At 32.6% G+C, this 22021-nt stretch overlaps 3 protein-coding genes across 8 annotated transcripts in view; 2 read left to right on the top strand and 1 right to left on the bottom strand.

The window, feature by feature from the left end:
* The first annotated feature begins 5051 nt into the window (after nucleotides 1–5051).
* LOC143196667 (uncharacterized) lies at nucleotides 5052–6964 on the top strand. 2 transcript variants are annotated; one of them, XM_076404549.1, is made up of 6 exons: nucleotides 5052–5130; nucleotides 5662–5740; nucleotides 5797–6028; nucleotides 6080–6312; nucleotides 6364–6487; nucleotides 6547–6964. In XM_076404549.1, the coding sequence occupies exons 2-6, from the start codon at nucleotides 5720–5722 to the stop codon at nucleotides 6648–6650; spliced, it is 714 nt and encodes a 237-aa protein (XP_076260664.1). In that variant the 5' UTR covers nucleotides 5052–5130; nucleotides 5662–5719; the 3' UTR covers nucleotides 6651–6964. The 2 variants fall into 2 exon arrangements, with proteins under 2 accessions (XP_076260664.1, XP_076260663.1); XM_076404548.1 differs by lacking the exon at nucleotides 5052–5130 and adding an exon at nucleotides 5355–5413.
* A 517-nt stretch (nucleotides 6965–7481) lies between these two features.
* On the top strand, nucleotides 7482–13851 carry IntS3 (integrator complex subunit 3). Of its 2 annotated transcripts, XM_076403200.1 has the most exons (10): nucleotides 7482–7658; nucleotides 7814–8516; nucleotides 9728–9920; nucleotides 9984–10413; nucleotides 10477–10692; nucleotides 11318–12031; nucleotides 12236–12638; nucleotides 12711–12861; nucleotides 13052–13247; nucleotides 13326–13851. In XM_076403200.1, exons 1-10 carry the CDS (start codon nucleotides 7584–7586, stop codon nucleotides 13389–13391), a joined length of 3147 nt encoding a protein of 1048 aa, XP_076259315.1. In that variant the 5' UTR covers nucleotides 7482–7583; the 3' UTR covers nucleotides 13392–13851. The 2 variants fall into 2 exon arrangements, with proteins under 2 accessions (XP_076259315.1, XP_076259316.1); XM_076403201.1 differs by lacking the exon at nucleotides 11318–12031.
* A 508-nt stretch (nucleotides 13852–14359) lies between these two features.
* Nucleotides 14360–22021, bottom strand: part of unc-13 (protein unc13 homolog) — a 271585-nt gene continuing 263923 nt past the window's right edge. For 2 of the 4 annotated variants that reach the window (XM_076403193.1, XM_076403194.1), the window contains exons 21-26: nucleotides 21389–21520; nucleotides 21158–21283; nucleotides 18235–18333; nucleotides 18016–18178; nucleotides 17175–17301; nucleotides 14360–17125 (exon numbers count right to left, since the gene is read on the bottom strand). In XM_076403193.1, the coding sequence (XP_076259308.1) occupies nucleotides 16964–17125; nucleotides 17175–17301; nucleotides 18016–18178; nucleotides 18235–18333; nucleotides 21158–21283; nucleotides 21389–21520 (809 nt within the window). In that variant the 3' untranslated portion in view covers nucleotides 14360–16963. The remainder of the gene's footprint in view (nucleotides 17126–17174; nucleotides 17302–18015; nucleotides 18179–18234; nucleotides 18334–21157; nucleotides 21284–21388; nucleotides 21521–22021) is intronic. The other 2 variants (XM_076403196.1, XM_076403197.1) reach the window with 1 other exon arrangement.

Raw genomic sequence — 22021 nt, 5'->3', positions numbered from 1 at the left:
TTAGGAGTAACCATGTGGGTCTAGTAGATAACTTGGAGCCAGTTGATAATGAACGGAGTTAGCTTTCTTGATGATTTCGTCGTTCCCATCAAACGTTTATATTTGAAGCTGGCGGGAGGCATTCTCCGTCGTGGGGGATGACGTTTTGCGCTTTCCCCATGAAGCTTTTAGAGAACCGCCAGAAAGATGATGTGCCATCCAGCCTTTGGTCCGCTAGAAGTGAGTTCCGTTTCTCAGATTGCCACGTTTTAATAGTTTTCAAAACGTCGATTAGTTTTAGTCAATAAGCGTGACTCTAATTAGAAAACCAATAGTTTGTTTTTTTATTTCAGATAATTTAGATAATTCGCCACAGCGTACGTCGATTTTTTCTTTGAAAAAGATATGTACTAGTTATGTACTACCGCAACGATGTCATTTTCGCTTAAAATAAGTATATAATGTTTGTTATTATCTAGCTATAAAACCGAGAAACAGTAATTCCCCGTTACACGCGGTTTCGCTTTTCAGGTTTAAGACAGCTAAAGACCAATAATCTCAAAATATTTATTTTGTTGTAACTCCTCAGGTGACTCTATGATGAAGTCAATGCTTGTTTACAAATAATTAATTCCTGCCTGTCTCTGTTTTGGAGATCAAATCCTAATGCTTGAGTTACGATGACGCTATTTACAGACTGCTTTACTAATTGTTTTGTACTTAGTGTTAAACAGTATTTGGTCTCAAAGTCACTACGATTTAAGGTACATCGGCTTATTGACAATGCGCTGGGATATGTGGAGACCGTAAATTTAATCGACCCCAATATTACAATTTTTATTTCCCAACACAACTTCGCATCTGCAACCATTAGATTATGGTATAATAAGAGCATTTAAAAAACATTATCTAAGGCGTAATGCCACTCGAATTTTACATTGTATGGAAGAGGATCCCTCGTTGACTGTTATCGAAAGTAGGAAACAGTTTAATATTGCTCATTGCATAACCATTATTAAAATGCAGTGAGTGACTTAAGACCACCAACTATAAATTCATGCTGGAAAAACCTGAGACCGGAAGTTGTTATCGATATCGCAGCAATGCACAAAGGAGCCGAAGTCAATAACATTTTGCAAGTTATGCATCAAATACATGGAGATGGTTTTTGAAGATTTTCAGTCAGCAGATCTTGAAGAAGTTTTAACCGCTAATAACAATGAATACGAATAGTGAATCAAATAATGAAGATGATACTTCTTAAGAATTAACTGAAAAATCAAATATGTTTTTAATTTTAGACAAAATAAATTAGATTTGGTTATTTGCTCGTCAACTGCAGGATTTGGTTTTGGGCCTGGATCCTACACTGGAACGCAGTATGAAGTTTAATAATGACCTGGACGGTTTATTATAACCGTGCAAAAAATGTACAGAAAAACATTAGGAAAATAATGAAACAGCCAACAATCATTTCATTTGTTAAAAAATAAACTTTGTTTTGTTACATTTATATTGTCTAAATACATATAAGTTTGTAACTTGCGTAACAGGTCAATTGAAAAGTCCCCGGCCTGACACATAGATGGGGCTACTAGAATTAAATCAATATATTTTTTACTTAGCCCTAACCCTCAAAAGATATGTGTATAAATTTGACAGCTTGTCGGATCATTAGTTTGTGAATTATAGCATTTTGAGTGAAGCAACTTTTGTAATTGTGAAAAAAATTAATAAAAAGGAATATCACGTGTTGATAAAATATTGCTTTTTAAAGAGAAAAAATACAGTTGAAGCAAAAACTTGGCATGACGCCGAATTTCCGGATACTGCCCCAAAAAAATCAATCATCAAGGATTGGTATGATGCTAAGTTTAGACGTGGTGAAATGGGCACCGAAGATGGTGAATGCTGTGGACGCCCAAAAGAGGTTGTTACCGACGAACGACGGATATTAAAAAAATCCACAAAATGATTTTGAATGATCGTAAATTGATATTGAATGAAATAACAGACACTCTAAAGATATCAACTGAACGTGTACATATCATTCACGAATATTTGGGTATGAGAAAGCTCTGTGCAAAGTGGGTGCCGCGCTGAGCTCACTTTTGACCAAAAACAACGACGAGTTAATGATTCGGAGCGGTGTTTGAAGATGATCAAGCGTAATAAACCCGAGTTTTTGCGTTGATATGTGACAATGGATGAATCATGGCTTCATCATTTCACCCGAAGTCCAATCGACAGTCATCCGAGTGGACTGGACACGATGAACCCGCTCCAAAGCGTGGGAAAATGTAACAGTCGGCTGGCAAGGTTATGGCTTCTGTATTTTGTGATGTGCATGGAATAATTTTCATTGACTACCTTGAAAAAGGAAGAACCATCAACAGCAACTATTGCATAGCGTTAATGGGCCGGTTGAAGGACGAAATCGCCGAAAAAACGGCCGCATTTGAAGAAAAAGAAAGTGCTGCTTCACCAAGACAATGCACCGTGTCACAAATCAGTGAAAACGATGGCAAAAATCCATGAATTGTGATTCGAATTGCTTCCTCATCCTCCGTAATCTGCCGATCTGGCTCCCAGTGACTATTTCCTGTTCTCAGATCTCAAAAGAATGCTCGCTGGGAAGAAATTTTCGTCGAATGAAGAGGTGATCGCCGAAACTGATTCCTATTATGAAGCAAAGAACAAATCGTACTACAAAAATGGTATCGAAAAGTTGGAAGGTCGCTATAATCAGTGTATCACTCTTAAAGGAAATTATGTTGAATAAAAAAAACTAAAATTTTGTAAAAAAATATGTTTTACTATGGTAGGCCGGGGACTTTTCAATTGATCTGTGATGTGTACCATAAGGTAGTGTCCTTGGACTAGTATTGTAATTACTTTATACCGGGATTCGATACCGGATGTTTTTTCTAATACCGGTATTTCTGCTAGATAATCCTGAGATCCCGAGATAAAAGTTGAGAATATTGATCGGTAGAATGAAAAAATAGATAAGATAACATACGAAAGTATAATTTTATTCACAGGTAATGAAATGCTAAGTAAATAATCAACTAAAAAAAGCATAAAGTTAATCTTCAATAAAATGCAACTTAAGTACCTTAAAATAAATAAATTTCTATGAAAGCTGATTGGTTAAATGAACGCCGTATCTAAAACAAATTAGGCGCTCAGCATCAATAACTTTTCCATCACATTTAGACCATTAGTTACTATATCAGTATCTATGGGATAGAGAGAGAAAAACCTAATACTTATACACCAGTTTGAGTTTATTAGCAAGCGTTCAATAATTGATCAGGTGCATAGAGTAATAGTTGTAATTGAAAATATAAAAAGGTATGTTCAGTTACATATTTAGATATACCACAAGCCTTCGATAAAGTATGGCATGACGGTCTTATTCATAAGCTACAGAAAATTTTACCGCAAACGGCACTGAACTATTAAAACCTTATAATACACTCAGAATTTTTAAGGTCAGACAGGAGGAAGCCTATTCTTTTTCTAATATTTCTCTCTTTCTAATAATTTCTGAATTCTCTCTAAATCTTCTAAAAGAAGCTAAATTAGATGTGCCACAAGGAAATGTATTGGCATCAATTCTTTATCTGTTCTACACATGTGATTTACCATAAATTGAAAATATCACGATTTTTGTTTTAAGGGAGCAAAAGCGAAAAAGCCACACGAGAATTACAAGCAAATGACGATATAAATAATTGAACCCAACCTGAATAATAGAAATTAACAAAAGTAAATCTGTACATATTCTATTCATGTGTAATCCATAAATAATCAATAAATAATACTCTAATTCCATATAGCAAAAACGTTAACTATCTCTGATTGAATCTTGCAAAACATCCGTGGAAAGAGCGTCTTCTAAAAAAATAAGAATAGAACTGGAGTTCAAATATGAGAAAATGTATTGGTTAACTGGAAGAAAATCACAATTTTCAGTACATAATAAATTGCTATTATACAAGTATTATACAAGTAATTTAAATACAAGTTGTCCAGAACAACGTCCTGAGAGATATTGTAGGTATATATGCTTTAGATTACTTACATAGAATTAGATATCGACTGTCACTAAGGAAATCAAGACATTAGCAACGAGACATGAGAAGAGACTCTAATCAATCATTTTTCAATACGAATGAGTCAATTTTCATTTTTTTTAACACAATGTCCATTCTTAAATTGTTCAGCTTATATTTGTTTCCTTTTTTGTAACTGTAATTGACAACATAATTAGGGTTAGCTGCAGCAGATAAAATAGTAAAAAGTAATTATGTTTATTAATAAGATCGGTCCTTTTAAATCCACACTCAAAATATTTTTTTAAATATAAAATAATGTAAGGATTATTTCACATCATACATTCACGCATTTCACATTCTACATATCTTAACATAACTAACCTGTCAAACGCAAAAATATTATGATTTATTGTTGTTACAGAAATATTATTTTTTAAATAATTATAAAGTAGCAAAAAATAAAATTTATTTTTCCATCAAGGATCAAGGTTTTTCAAAATATTTTTCTTGTTGATTTGACCTTGTTTCATATTTAACATCTAATAATATGGTAACAATATTAAATAAAGGACAAAAGATGATTTACAATTATAATATGCGATAACAATATTATTATTATTTTCCTTAGGCTTATAATAAATTTGTAAAATACCCTAATGTTGTTTGTCTGTTATATTTTAGTTTCTTTTTTAATACCTATGGTCCTCGGCATTTTAAACTCATCTTTTACTTTTTACATTATGGTTTTACACAGCCTGTGGTGTTACCTGCAATTTTTTTCTCACAAATGTGCTATAAACAATCTGATGTCCCAAAATTCCATCACTTTGTTCTACAAAGGTAATATAAAATATACTGCCAATTGAAAAATGATATTCGCCGTAAAGATGTAATCGAATCGAAATCGAATTAACAAGTGACTGGCTTTCTTAACTAGCGTGACCACCTTGGGTGACGAGCTCTAGTGTAATCTGACGCGGAATAACAATCGCACTATCGCTAATGAAAATTTAGTTTCATAGGGTGTTAATTGGGGTGTAATAGGTAGTCTATATTTGTGATTCGGAGCCCACAAAGATAATTACAAGTACATGCATGTTTGATTAATAATTTCTTTCTTCATTACAATATTTAATAGTTCAAAAATTTGCCAAGAGAGCAATAATTTTTATTATGGTAATTAATATACACATGGCATATAGACAATTGCTTTTGATTTTTGTTTTTGATTTTCCCATAAACATTAACACGATTAGAACGTTTTTAGGCAACTAAATATACAAATGTCTGGTTACCTTATTAAAAAATAGCCCAACATACATTTTTATTTATTTAGAAACCAATACAACTACCATAGAGTAAATAGATAAGTAAGCATAGATAAAAATAAATATGTAATGATAATTTAATAGACTGTTTTGGCAAAATAACGGACATTATTAATCTAATATATAAATAATTACACAGTAATCAGAAAATAGAAATACGAAAAAATATATAAAACATTTGAGAATTATAATAGGTTTGCTAATTGAAAAAAGCGTATTATCAAATTAGACATTCTTTATAAAGACAAATTTGACATCTTATTTGACATATTCTGGCATATTTAATTTAGGTTAGCTCCTTGAAGAACAAGGGACTTAAATTTAACATTTCTTGGTTTGTTTTCAAATATGGAAGGAACTGATGAAGCAGTAACTAAATCCAATTGTAATATATTAAGTGGAGATTATTATTTACATTATTATAGCCAACATCAGAAACTCTCAAAGAATTGGGAAATAAAGCTGTGAAAGAAAATAAATTTGAAGAAGCTATCCTACACTACACACATGCTATTAAATTGGATGAACAAAATTACACATTATACAGTAATAGATCACTGGCGTTTTTGAAATTAAAACATTACTATCTTGCACTTGATGATGCAAAAGAAGCAATTAATATAAATCCTAACTGGCCTAAAGGATATTTTAGGAAGGGTATAAAATAACTACTTATTTTTTAAATTACACATTTATACATATTTGTAGGAGAAGTAGAATTTGCTACAGGTCATTATAGTGATGCATATGAATCTTACAAGGAAGCCTTGAGACTTAAACCTGAAGATTCAACAATATTAGATTTATTACATCGATCTAGGAAGGAACTTATAAGGCAGACAGAGATTGAGAAAAAAGTTCCATGGGTTGGTGCTGGCATTGGTATTGTTATAGGTGTAACAATTTTTATAGCTGATTGCTTATTCACATTGAAACCAACTGTAAGTTGTTTGTCTATTTAAGAATATCTAAGTATAACAAAACCTTTATAGCATCCAATATTAATGGCAGCTGTAACAATAATAATATCTTTGATTGGATATGGTATTGCTAAATCATATAGATGTTATATTAAAAATCAAAGAGCAGGTTTACTAAAAGCACCACCACAGCTGTGTAAGTTAAATTGTAAATGGTTATCGTATATACCATTTTTTTTTCCAAAACTATTTCAGTTAAAGATGAACCTAGCAACATTGAGGATGAAAGGGAAATTAAAAGGACTCCAAGATATTCAAAATCTCAAGCCAGACTTAGATATAAAAAAGGAAAGTTATAGAAATTAAGGTTCTTTAAGATGTGAGGTATTAAGACATTCCCTTTTTGTAGGAAATTTTTTTAAATCCATTCTCTATTTGGGAAAAGTGACATTTATTTGCTAATGTGGAATATATTTTAGTTTCATAGCATAGTCCCCTGTTTTCCTTATCAGTTTAGTCAGGGTATTTTTACCTGTTGTATGGTAAATATATTTTAGTAATTATGTATATTAATTTTATGCAATCTGAAAACTGCATTTTATATAACTTTATACCACTGCTAAGTAATGTAAATAGTGATATGTGTGATAAATAAACATGTAATAAAATCTAATCACTTTTTATTGAGATCATCCTTAATCCATATTTTTTTCGTTATTAATAGAAAAACAAAATAAAATTGGTAGAGCTCTGATAATAAAGACACTTTGTTCATATTCGCTCTTTTAATAATTTAATGAGGTAGCTTTATTTGAATCATAAGATAATTTATCTCTATTATATGTTATTAAATAATTTTTTAGATTAATATATTTTTAGTAACATTTTAAATTAAAATAATAACTAAAAAATTAATGATCTAAAACTTAATTTAATTTTAGCGCGCCGCCACTGTGTACACGTTTTACTAAACCCATATGAAATTTAACGTGCACATGAATAATAGCCTAGTAAGATCAGTTTAGTATATTCCCATCGCTTCTTAGCACGTTCCTCTGTGTTTTCGAAAGGTTTTCTTAAAAAACTAACCGTTTTGTTGTTCAACCATCGAAAACGGCAACGATCGGACAGTTCCGAACGAGCAATCGGTTTATTTCGTAAACTCGACGTCCGTATATATCAACGCGCGCTTGATTTTCACAAACATTTTCCAAAGGACGGGACGATGCGTACCCTCCCGTACCTAACAACTTTAAACGTCTCTTAGCAGCCATTTCTATACGCCCAACGACATGGAACCAAAACCAACAGGGGCTCCCAGGCTTTTCCAAACAACTCTTGTGGAAAATAAAGATGATACAGAGGAGGTAAATGGATTTTATTCGCATTTTTAAAGATGATATGGTGCCGCGTCCGCCATTGTGGATCTCGCCCTGTCAACTGTTTGGGTTGCCATCTGTCATTAGACGAATGGCGCACGATTTAAATATATCATAATTCTTATTTATCTTTTTACCTTCAGAAACTACTGAGAAGTTATCAATTCCTGCAAAACGTAAGGGGAGAACTTAGTGACAAGGATGCCCACGAAGCTCTCAATAAAGCTTTACTTAAGGATAAAGGTTATGAAGAAATTTGTTTTGGATTACTGGTGTCAATTTTAACGGAGCCCCACAATGCATCCAGAAGTTACAGGGACTTAACGCTTTTTACCAGAGACGGTTTTGGAAACGTAATGACTAATTTATCACAGTTAGTGTTGGAAAAGTACCTCAGGTTTACGGATTTAGTGAAACAGCAGTTAATATGGTTACTTCGGGAGATGATAAAAAACAATGTAATCGGCGTGGACAATTTGTGCTGGAATTTGTTGCGACACGCGGCGGGTGGCGATGTAAGCCCCAGAAACTTAAGTTTAGTGGAATCGTTACTTGATGTTTTTATTGAATATCGAATTTGGTTGGAAAAGTTTCCAATACTAATCGCTTCTGTGGTTTATAGTTATTTGAGGTTAATCGAGGATCATCACGCGCCTTATCTAAGTAATTTGAGACAGAAAGAAGTGACATTTTTAGTCAGTATTATGCGTGAACATTTTAATGAGTGCTTGACAATCGGTAGGGATTTGGTCAGATTGTTGCAGAATGTAGCCAGAATACCAGAGTTTGAACAACTATGGAAGGATATTCTTTTGGCCCCAAAAACACTCAGCCCTAATTTTACAGGTATTACTTTTATACTATATAACCTCTATTTTGTAAGCCTGTTTTATGAAATGGCTGCTGACACATAAGCTATAAAATGCATTGGTCTGACAGCTGTTTTATGATTTAGTTTTCTTTATGATACATATTAATTTAAGTTTATCTAGTAACTACTTAACTAATCATTTATATTTCTCTTTTTGACAACTAAAAATTATATTTTCATGGGTAATGTAACTTATACATTGTTTTTAGATTGGGGAACATTTACTCTAATAAATTTTTTATATTTTTCTTCATTTATCCAATATTTAGTCAGTGTTTACTTGTTATGTGTATATTTTGTGAACATTAACATTTTATAATTACGCACGCTTATTTATAAAAGGCATGTTATAATTACATTCCAATGATAGTTATATAATTTCAGTTTAAATAAAATTATCTTGCATTAAAGTGTCTAAAAATAACAGTTAACAATTCAGTGCAATTTCTAACATGAAGATAGAAGGTTTTTTAAATAATTTTTTCATTTATACTATGTTCTATATAATTATTTTTATATTTCTTTCCCAATTGTCTAATTTCTAAAGATAATAATATTTAAAGCACGAGTTGTATTTAATACATAACAGTTAGTTAATAATATATATTAGCAATCAATAACAATATTAGATTTTAGATATTTTATTGCCCATAATCAGTTATAATTGGGCTAGTATTATTCAATTATAATTAGATAATTAATCAGATAATTGAGTTGTTGTAGTTTAATTGGAAAAAAATCTGAATATATAATAATAATAATAATAATGAAAAAAAAAGAATGTTATAGTTTTCAGGAAATTCACATTTATGACATTTTCAAGTTGTCTTAAGATTATTAGCTAAATTTTTTGTAAATATAATATACTAAAAATATTTTAATGCATAGACTACAAATATCATGTTGTAATTCAGTATTTTGCTTAAAGTATTCTATTTTAACATGAGGGCCATGTTTAATTTGTGGATATTGTATTGAATATGTATTCATCTATAATCAATTTATATGTGAAAAATTAAACATCAATATTTTATCACTGAGTTTTTCGAAAAATGATTTTAATTTCAATTGTAGGAAACTTTTTCAAACTCCTATTAATTATTTCTTGACATATCTTTAATTGGTATGAACTAAACCAAATTGAAAAGGATTTTGACAAATATGAAATTTTTCTGATGTCATTTAGGTATACTTCAACTTCTGCAGAACAGGACTTCGCGCAAATTTTTGCTGTCTCGTCTTACACCAGAAATGGAACGGAAGTTGGTTTTCTTGACCTCGCAGGTTCGTTTCGGAAACCATAAACGTTATCAAGATTGGTTTCAGCGACAATACCTAGCTACTCCGGAGTCTCAATCCTTACGTTGTGATATAATCAGGTGGGTTATGGCAAACATTCTTATATCTTGACGTGAACTCATATCTTGTCTGTTTCTTTGAAGGTTTATCGTAGGAGTTATTCACCCAACCAATGAGCTTCTATGTTCGGACATCATTCCACGTTGGGCGGTTATAGGGTGGTTATTAACTACCTGTACTAGTAATGTTGCAGTTTCTAATGCTAAATTAGCGCTCTTTTACGATTGGCTATTCTATGACATAGAAAAAGATAATATTATGAACATTGAACCTGCCATTCTCGTTATGCACCATTCCATGAGATCCCATCCTGCTGTTACTGCTACCCTCTTGGACTTCCTCTGTAGGATAATCTCGAATTTTTATCCACCTTTGGCAGATAAGGTTCGAGCTGGCATATTCAGTTCACTTAGACAGATTTTGGATAAACGTGTACTTCCCAGTTTGGTTCCTTTATTTGATAATTCGAAGCTAGACAGGGAATTGAGGAACATGGTAAAAGATACCTTCAAGGTTAGCATTTTTGTCGCTAATCCTGCGAGGTTTTTGTTGATATTTGTTTGTTTTTTGTGTTAGGAGTTTTGCAATGAGCCGTCGAATCTGCAGATGTCCACGTCAAGGGAGGACTTTGGATGTCCTCCGAAATTTGAGGAAGAACAGGTCAGCATATCGTTGAATCTTGATATGGCAGATTCTACAGAGCCTGCTTTCAGCGATGATGAGGAAGAACCTGCATTGCAGATATCAAATATAGAGGATGATACTGATGATGATGACATTCCATTATCAAAGGTGATTATTGTTATATAATATGTCAAGTAGTCATAGGTTCTTAGTAAGACCATCTTGAAAGCTTTCACCAGAGTAATATTTCCCTATAACCTTACATGATCTTTTTGATTTTTTTTTCTGTAAAATGGTGCTTTTTGGGAATTTTATTTTAGTTTGTTGTAAGATCAAAAATTCAAGTTCAATTATCCATTATTTATTGATAAATTCTTTGTCGTTTAGCAGTTCTTTGTGTTGCCTTTCATTTTCGATAAAACAGTGTAATTTGGTGATACATCAGTGATTTTCATATTTATCTCTATCTTAATCATTTCTTTATATGAAATGTAATTTTTTATTATATTCCCTAATCTTCTTTAGATTATTTTCTCTACGGAAATATATTTAAAGAATTGCTATATAGGGTAAAATGGGTATATTTATAATATATCACAAAAGATTTTATGATTATTAAGACTTATGTTTTAATATGTTAAATAATGTGTTATTTTAAATTATAATTAAAGAACTATTTTAAAGCATTTTAAACTAATAACAAGTAAACACAGACAATCCAATTATAATCAAAAATCCTTTATTATAATTAATCAGAATTGTTGTTAAGCTATTTTTATTACTTCAAATTTAGGTACGATTAAAGGAGAAATCTGACAAAGCTGAAGATGGTTTTATGGATGGCCCCATCGGTGATATCTTAGCCAAATTGCAGGATGAAACGGATATAAAGCGACGTTGCGATCTGACCCAAGAAATAATCACAGAATTAACAGACCTAGACTTACACAATAATCAAACAGATGAAGACCAGCTGTGCTTGGCTGCTCGAAACTTCTCAAACTGCATTCGAGATGATCTCAAGGCAGATCATGTTTTTCCTGATGTTCCGACCCAAGATTTGCTGACCGAAAGTGTTCGTACTCCTTTGTTTTCTCTGTTAAAAACTGTCTACAGTTTTACCAATTCTAAAGATGACCAGGCCAACAAGTCGATTTTAATGCGATTTTTGGCCGAGATGTATACACATTTGCCTGCGTTAGGATATTTTATTTTGTACTTTTTAAAAGTACAAATTAGAACAGAGAATAAAAAAGATGACAACACTAAGGCCAGTGCGTTAAAGATAGCTTTGTATAAGGAATTTTGCAGTGGTATTGAAAAGAAACTCGATCAGTGTTTGTATGATGATTTATATGCTTGTCATGTATCTGATACCAAATTAATGATGTGGTTGATACCAGATTTGTATAGGGATTTTAAACAACAAATGGTTAATAATGCCCAAGCTCTTAGGGTCATAATTTCTGCTGTTGATTCTCGTCAGTTACAAACTCTAGTTGCCAAGGTTAGTGTTTTTTTGTCGCTTATTTTTAATGTATGCTATATTTTCTGCTCTTATCATGGAATACTTGGATTGACACATTTTAGTGTCAATCGTGCCTGAAATAAATTGTATTTTTTTTAATATGCATTCTATGGATTGCATTCTCGTATTTGTTGTATTAAATCGTATTTTTAATACAGTTTTTAATGAGCTGTTCTTTCGTAGGTTTTACAAGGGCACTTGGTGATGTTCAAGTCAGAAAATCTGCACAATTTGCTCAAGGCCACTCTTACATGGGAATCTATAGAACAATTTTTCTTTTGGCAATTAATCAATGCCCACGACTTCACGATTGATACCGTTCTACCGTTGGTCACAGAATTGGATTGTGAACAACACCCGGAAGCTTTAACAGCTGTTATGTTGATGTTGAAACAGGAGAAACCAAACGCTGACTATATAAAATGTTTGTTTTCGCGAGACATTTGTGAAAACGGAGATTTATTTATCTTTACGGTAATTAAGTACTGGTGTGACGAGTATATTGACAAGGTTGCTGAGTTGATATCATCACTGTTGAGTACAAGATATCCTTCTACATCGCCTAACAAACGGAAAAGAACAGCAGGTTGGTTCAAATAACATGTTAGCACATGCAAAAATCACATTCATTTATTCTTTTTTAAAATTTGATTTCTAGGAAATAAGGTGTTGAGTACAACGGTGCCTAGTGCTGATCAGGTTTTGGGACATTTGGAAAAACTACGCATCATATGCGAAAAACATGATTGTATGGCTATTTATACCTTGGATTCAATGCAAAGGGCGCTAAGCGTAGCTCAAAATAATAGGTATAATGAATTATATCATTTAGACTTATTGAATTATATATTTTCTTTATGGTTTATGTAATTTTTATCAGCTTCCTTTGTTTCATTTTATATTAGTCACTATTAATTTACTAGTAATGGTTTTGGTATTTTCATTCTTCTAAATTAAATATTATTTATTCATAATTCATGAAGTACTTTTTTAATTTAGTAACGATAGTCAGAGGAAACAATTCAGTGAGTTGTTTGCATTGATGGAGGAGGAAGAAGAGATCAGCAGTTCAACAAAAAGTAGGCTGCAAGGTAGGGGTAGGAAACCTGCACCTGCTAAACCAGCCGCGACGACTGGCACTGCCAAACGTCAGTTAGCGCGAGATATGACAGATAGTTCAGAGGAGAGTAGCGAGGTAAACATATATTTTTTTAGATTGGATTCATTTTTAATGTATATTTTAAAATATAAATTAAATTTCATGTTGATGCAGGAGGAAGAGATAGTGAAACCGAAACAGGCAAAGAAAAGGAAAAAATTCTTGTCAGAAAGCGATTGACGGACGTCGGATTCGTGGCGGGGATCTCGGAGGGGTTTCGAGAAGCCCGCAGGTCATATCAATGGAAACAATACGCTTAACCGGAACCGAGCGGAATGGCCGTCACTCCGGGAGGAGTGATTAGGCGACCAGCCCCACGTTCACTGCCGTTACCAGCCCCGGAGTGGGGTGAAGCAAGAGGGGAGGCGCGGTGTTTCGAGGGCGAAACCACCATCGCCGCCGCGAGAGCCCCGTAAAAGGAGAATCGATTCCTGGTCTGTACATAATTGTTATATTTGTTAGATTGTCGGCCCTGTTAATTTTTTTCTATTAAGTTCTGTCGTCGAATTTTCTTCAATAATGTATAAACAACAAATTGTTAAGAGTATTGTACATAAAAATTCATGTAAATATATTTATAAAGAGAAGCCTTAATACAATTTAGGTTCATTAGACAAGTCAAATAAATATTGTTTTTGTATGTTTGGGGATTATTATTTTATTCCTTTTTTTTAACGTTTTTGTTATAATTACTAAGGGCTATAGATAGAAGTTTTATATATAGTTGTTTTTTTTTAATAAAATATATAAACAAGATGTCTCTACAATATATTAAGATGTGATTTTCCATTAAATTAAAAAAAAAAACGTTTTATTTTTATGTTTTTGTTTTTAGTAAATCGTGGTTTTTTCATATATTAAAATGCTTAATCAACTGAAGCTATTCTGTTCATGTTTTTTATTGTCAGTGGATAATTTGTTCTGTAAGACTATGATTTACAAATGAACAAATTTGAGTTTGTATGCTACAAATATGTAGGTAGAGTAGGCCGGGGACTTGAATATTGATAAAAATCTGCAATACGCGGTGATTTTATAAAAAAAGCGTTTTTAATTTTTGCTTAATTTTAATGAGTGATTAATAGTGAGTTATAATTGAAGTTCATTATATTATGATACAGTTTAATAATAAAATAAAACAACTTTATAGATAACAAAAAACCATTTATTTAGAGGCTCTTCATATGCAATATATTTTAGACAAATTAAAAGTACATTGAGTAGTAACAAACTGGATATCCACGCAAATAGCGCTGACATCCTTTCATGTAGATTTTATTTTTATATATTAGCTATGGTCCATTTTATACCGTAATATTTTAGAAATGTTAATTTTTTACAGCAATTTGTTTTATTTACACAGTTATCCATTCATCACATTAACGAAAAGTAACCGTTTAGTGAGATATGGGCTAGCTGATGAAACTTGACCAGTGATAATACAAGGGAAAATCTCACGTCAATTGAAATACCACTTGTCAAATTCCCAGAATTTACGCCACAATTCAAAATGGACAAAAATATTTGAATAGAGAAAAAGAGAAAGCTAAGTTATAAATAGGAGATATTTATCAATGATTTTTTGTGTTTTAATATGTATACATAGATATATTTTGGTCTTTAACATTCTGAATAATGTAGCAAAAAAATGTGAGAACAATCAACAATGACAGGTTCGATGATCTCACGGTTTAACGTCATCAACTAATTGTCGTTCTCGGTGGGTCTATTTCTTTAAATCTTGTTTCAATCTACATTTATATAAGAACATATCTCTATAAGTTTAAGTTAGCGAAGAAATAGCTCCACCATTAATAACCAACAGGTACATCCTCTGATCGGTCAGCAATAGTAACAACAGTAACGTTCAAGATGGTCCCCAAAACCTATTGTTTGCTACAGTCGGCGTGATCATCACCAAACCAATAACGTTCTTAAAATTATCGTGAATGAGGTTATGGAAATTAAAGCAGCAAATATCTGATATGATATGAATGATACAGTAGAGGTACTTTTTGCCTTATTTGAAGATATTTATATCTGTATTTAAAAAATAGCCTCGCAAAAAGCCCTATCATTTATAGAACAGTATGACAATTACATTGAAAATGGTAACTAATAAGAACATATAATAATGAACCTATATATGATACAGTGATTATAAGACATTAGTAAAGAAAAAATCTCTAAAAATTAACTAGTCAGTTCGTTTATAGTACATCAAAAATGTTGACCTATAAGATTATTTTTTATACAGCTAAACGACGATTGCACTGAAAAAAGAATAAGTTTTCCTATCTAAATATTTGGTTTTATCTTTTTGTTTTATCGAAGGATACAAATACAAAAAACGATCTAACCTGTTTCAATCAGTTTAAAGGGTATATTGTCGATTTAAATGTCGAAAAGCTTCAAGTAGAGATATATAGAAGATAGAAGATAATAGCGTCTTAATGATGATTCATGATTTTGTTACAATTATCACAGAGAGAAAATAAAATGATGTCGATTGATATAAGAAGGCTGTATAAGGCGTTGAAGCTTCAATGGAGAGACCGTCAGCGTTGGTTCTCCATTGAAAATGATTGCTTTGTGAAGTTTGTATCATGATTATCAGCAACAGCAACATTCCTTTTATGTGATTTATAAATTGTTGTAATGATACTTTTTAGTTCCGCTAATATGGGATAAAGCTCATTTGGAACACTTTTAGCTTTTGGCTTCAATTTGTTTATAATTTATTATTCAGAAATTCAGAATTATAGTGTTATTTTTTGTTATTATAACATGATTACTAATGTACAAATATGATGTTATTGTTTTCATTATATATATTTTTTTTATTTATGATATATTGCAATATGATGTTTTAATATGTTTAGAATCAAATATCCTTTTAAACATTGTCTGTACATGTGCTGTGTTCAGTCTGACAAGAGATGACTAAAAATATTTTAAAGCTGAAAAATAAAATACAGATATACAATAGAAACACATTTTATAATACTGATAGTGTTGTGCATTAATATTTCTTTTACATTTACTATCATGCCTAAAGTAATAGAATTATTTGGTTTAGAAATCACTTTACAACACTTCACTAAGCCTTTATATGATGTATGAACTATCTGCGACCTAGATAGAGAAATATCGAACTAAAACATAAGATAACTAAATTACTCCTGCTGTTTGATGAATGAAAAATCCTTTGACTTAGTTGCTATTTAGTTGAATCACATTTTACGTACAAAAAAGTCCTGTGCAAATTTTCACGAGGCGTCTCTCAAGGGGTGACTTCCATAGGGACGAACGTTTTGTTATTGCGTTTTTCATTTCATTTTTAATAGTTGCGAAATCGGGCGCATCGGCACGAGTTTCGGTTTTCATTATTCGAGTTCATCGAAAACAAAAAGGAGGCACAAGTTGTGGTAATTCGCACGTTCCAAATTACATGGACGGTCCTCAGCTTAAGTAATCTCATTTTTAATAAGGTATTTTCTGTTTATCATTATTACTTGTTATTATAAAAAAAATCACTTTGAGAACGCGGATCACATCCGGCGTCGAACTATGATCCGTGAACTGGGGCAACAAGAAGAATATTAAAGCAGGGGAGCAGGAGTTTCTGACGGGTTCAGCAGAAGGTCCCGGAACCCGACAAGGCCACCCGTGGTTTAAGTTGAAAGCGACAGAAGAAGTATATATATCTATGAGACAGAAAGATTGAGAGATATTTATGACACTGTCGACGTTTACTGGTTGAGGGAGTCTTCCTGTCGGATATCCGACTTAAGTTTAACGAACTCTTTAGCGACCTCGTCGTTTGTGCGTTGTGACAGAATCCTCAGGATGGTCCAGCCGGTCTCGTCCATTTGGATGCGTTTGCCCAACGATAGCCAACAGGCACATGAACCCTGTAAATGATTAATTAGATATCTATCTTTACTGATAACTTATTCTTACTTTGTCGACTATGTCCTTTAATTGCATGACAGCAACTCCCACCAATCTGTCCTCTCTAGCGAAACAATAGTCCTTTACGCATATATGCAACTCATAATAATCCAGTTGTTCTTCATTACCGATAATGCTTTAAAAGAAATACATGTTAACATATTAATTAGTTTGGTATCAATCTTTTTGTCATTTCCTAATATTTTTGTTACCGTTCAGGATTGCTTTATTTCAACAAAAGCAATATTGTATTTTATAATAGTATCGTACTTTTTTTAAATTAAATTTTGCATTAAAATATTTTGTGATTAGTGATGTGCTATACCGCGGCACATTCCTTTCAATTCTAATATTAGTACCGCAGTAAATTAATTGATAGAGTGCAAGAACAATAAACGTGTTTAGCGTAATGCAGATATAGATCATGATAATCTGTAGTTTATTTTAGAGTGGAGACTATTCTTCAGGTTCAGGTTCCAATCACATTTATTAAGGGTTTTTAGTGATTAATTTTTCTCAGCTAAAGGAAGTAATCATATCATATCATATTTTAAAATAAAGAACAGTGGTTGATTTTATCAGTTTAAGTTCATTAACGAAAATTTAGTGGGCAAAACAGCTCTTATTCAAACATCGAATTGAAGCTTTTACAAAAATGTTAATGAGTAATATTCTTTTGAATTGACTGCAGTCGTATTGGTTATAGAAGACTGCATATTGTCTTTTTATTTCTGACGTATCCGGGCTGACATTAATAGAATAAGGCGATTCTAATGTTACATGAAAATAAAAGTCACAACATTTTTCCAAGGCTCAACATATTAACGTGGTGTTGATTAATCGTACTTACAAATTGAAAGTTTCATTATATTTAGGTGACCAATTATTTGATTTCGATTTGGTGGCGTGTTTCCGTTTCTTATCCGACAAGTGTGGGCCGATCAGATTGACTTCAACGAAGGGCCTGAACATACCGGAAACTAAGTTCCATTTCAGATCATTCGCAGCTACCACTATCGAAAATAAATTCATATTAGGTTGACAGATTTTTAGTAACATATCCAATTACCTTTAACGGTAACTTTGTGTTCCCCAGTGCCTGGATGCGTAAATAAATCTACCTGTATAGATACTTCACCCACGCTACCTTCCTGTCCATCTACTGTATCTGAAATTGAGATAAATTAATACTAAATTGCATTGACATGATGAACGCTGAGCGTAATATTATTTAATAAAGGTAAAATGGAAACAAGCATTGTACTGAAGCCTGCAATAAGATGAATCAAGCCAATATTGTTAATATATTTGTATGATGATTTGTAAATTTTCACAGCTTTTGTTCGATCATATACCACGTTTTTGTTGATTTGTCGAATTGGACAATGAATTGCGAATAAGTTCTCTGAGAGTTATTTGTTGATCATCTTATTGCACCTTATCGCCAGAATGCCAATTATAAAATGATCTAAAAATAATTGATCAATAACTGTTGAACCAGTAACTAGAAAAATATTTTACATGCGTGAAAAGCTTATTCGATCCATCAGTTTCGTGACAGATCGTACTTAACTCCTAATGTATACTAAGCATGATCTATTAGATGATCTAGCATCGAATTTTACGTATTTTTATGGACGTATCCGTAAAACATGGGGAAATTTCACTTTCGAAAAGCAATTTTGCCGATCCGAATTTTATCTTGTGTATAATCGGATTTCTATTATTCAGGCAGTTTATTGCGCGATGACGTAAGTTTAAATTCATGCTCTATAAAATGCTAAAAGTCAAATTTAAATCTAACGCAGTAATTTTCATAGTTTTTAGACATAAATTTACGTCTACTAGTTTTAAACCTTTGAAATGAGTGTTTGAGTGCGGAATTTGTCATTCAAGTTAATATGATGAAGATGTTAATAAAGTGAAACTGGCCCTTGGTCATGGCTTTTTTGTAAGTTTATCAAAGCTGTTAAAATAGTACTGCTATTGTCAATATGGAAGAGTTAAGTAGTGAGAGACTTTCAGGCTAAAGGTAAATCATAAGCATTATTTAAAACAATATATGGTTTGTTTCCAGTTAGTTGAAGAGGATTTGATACACTGAGGAAAGATGGAGTGATACTATATATTATGGATGGCACTGCTTGTGGTGGAAAATGGAGTTATAGCAATACAATGTATAATTTACGCTTTTTTGAAGTGAGGTAATGAGATACACAGATATATGCCGGGCAAAGGATTATCGGTCAGGAACTCCTGCAGCTATGGCCGAGTAACTTCGTGTAGAGTTAGGAAACTGCGTAGAATTTATATGTGCATCTTGAATAACTGAGAATGTATGATACAGGCAATACATTTCACCTGGTAGAGTACAGGGAATGGCGTAGCAATCAGATGGAAAATTCTGATCCAAATGAACTTATCTATTGATTAATCATAATCACTATTTATTTAATTATTTAACATCAACTTTTTCGGCTCCAGAGGAAGCAATTTGAGAACTATGACGAAGAATTCGTTACTGTTTAAGATGCTGTTCAATAAGTTCGGGAAAATCAAACTTCTATGTACTTACCGTGAAAACTGGTTTTTATTAAATACTCTTTTGAAGTGAGTAAAATTCCTGGTACATAACAAAAATGTGACGTTAATTTCCTTGATTGAGTTCTAAATACAAACTTTCTTTGGAATGGAGAAGCTGGAATGCTTATAGCTTCTTGTTTATCGATTCCCTCGATATTTGGGTCCATTAGGCAATTATTCCTTTACCTTGTTCACATTTCTTCTATTCTGTGTGCAATAAGTGCTACAATGGATTACGATGGACATTCTGTATGACTTGAGGATATAACTACCAGAAGTGTCGGTAATTCTTTTTCAGTTATATATAATGGATAGTTAAAATTATTTTAATAAAAATATTTCTTTAACGTATTGACCATTTGAATCTATTCATTTTGCCTCAGTCAATTTATGGATGCCATTCCAAAACACTTTGTTTTGAGCTAAACCATTCATCGAGCTATTCTTGAACTTCTTCAGAACTGGCAAAGTGCTGCTTTGAAACGCCTGCCCGCGTATTGAAGCGAAAAGGTAGTTTAGAAAAGGAAGGTAGTTGGATGGAACTAACTCTGGCCAGTATAGAGGGTGCGATAAAATTTCGTAACTAAGTGATTTCAGTACGTCTTTGATTGGTTTTGAGCGTATTGTGGACGTTTTTGGATCAATGTATAGGATATATAGTGATCAGTGTCAACTGTTTCTTTTTCATGAAGGATCCAAAAAGTGACGTTAATTTTCTTGGTCAATTACTAAACACAAATTTTCGTTGGAATTTGAAAAGTTGCAATGTTCTTAACTTCAAAATCATGCTAGTAGATCGAAATATTATTCTTAGAAGTGAATCGACAAAAAATTAAGATTTCTATATTTTATTTTTATTTAAGATATTATAATATTTTTAAAGTAGTACTTTAAATCCTTCGTTGTTAGCATGCGTCTGTGACATGCAATGTCAATGTTTAGAGAATTTATAGATAAATAGAATTTTCAGTTTTAAAATTGGCGCTAAATACGAACTTATTGAACAACTTATAAGTTATTATTGTTACTGTAAAAAAATGTTAATCAAGAAAGCGTGGATTTTTGAACGAAAATATCTGCGTTAGCGCAACTTCAATTTATAAGATCGATCAGAAAGTTACTGATTGAATTAAAGTAGCATGTGATTAATAAAACTTCGTTAAACATTTTTCAGTTCAATCATAACTTTCTAATCGACCTGTTTGTTGTCAACGAACTAAGAGTAAAAACCAAACTAAGGTAAACTTGTTGAATTGTGACGGCTACGATGTAAAATGTCAATTGAAAATCGCTGTGGATGTGCCGAAAAATGTCAGAGGGGACGCGTGGTTGATGACGATATACTATCAACTAGCAGCAACCAGGTCCCCATATAAACTATACAAAACTGAATGCAGTGAACTAGCAACCTGGCCATTTCTCCCGCGGTTTCTTGGCCTTGAGCGGCTCCTCCAGGGCCTCCAGGCCCGCTTCCGTCTCCTCCCGATCGAAGGAGATCTGCCGTTGGAGCATCGTCTCTTTATTGTTAAGGGGCACTTTGTGAAAGAAGAAATAGTGTACAATATATTTTTGTGTGTTGTGCGATAGGTTTATTGGTATGTATTGTGAGGGCGAAGGTGCCGTCTGGATGTGAGACTTACCTTCATTGATTTGCGTCGTGACGAAGGTCTTGATGAGGGTATCCGTGGTTTGGGTGTAGAGGGAGAGCGCGTATCTCAAGCTCTGAAGTTCGGGGCTTTTGTCCAAGAAGGCTTTCTTCAAACCATTACCACCTGTAATGATATAATACAATTAGGAAATATGATAGAATGTTGCGGTTTCATAATCTCGACAGGACGTCTAAATTCGCTGCACTTGTGAACTTTGAGTTGCAGAACTCGAAGTTTTTACCCATGCGAAACTGTAGATCACGGTTGGAAATTATGCAGTAATTTTTAAGTTTACCTAATAAAATGTGATTATATCGGCCTATAAATTATTAAATTATTTTAAAAGGATTTACAATAAATTGTGTTAGTGTGTTTTAAATCGACGCGATACACCGCTGCGGGTACATTTTTAACCAACTACATGTTGAAGCCTCTCTAACAGGCTTAATTTCTCAGTATGTGTCATTTCGTCGAAGTGTGAACAATGTTTTCACGGCGTTGAAAATGTCTGAATTTCCATAGAGTAAATCGCATTTGTGGGAAGTTTTACTTTTTTACTTCAATTTAAAGAAAAAAGCGGCTGAAGGTCATTGAATGCTGTGTGAAGCTGCTCCATTGATTTCA

Source organism: Rhynchophorus ferrugineus, unplaced genomic scaffold (genome assembly GCF_030347505.1).
Source record: "Rhynchophorus ferrugineus isolate W39M unplaced genomic scaffold, kcgeb_rfMv2 rfM4, whole genome shotgun sequence".
Lineage (NCBI taxonomy): Eukaryota > Metazoa > Arthropoda > Insecta > Coleoptera > Curculionidae > Rhynchophorus > Rhynchophorus ferrugineus.
Note: the sequence above shows the minus strand (reverse complement) of the source record. Positions and strands in the feature narration are given on the sequence as shown.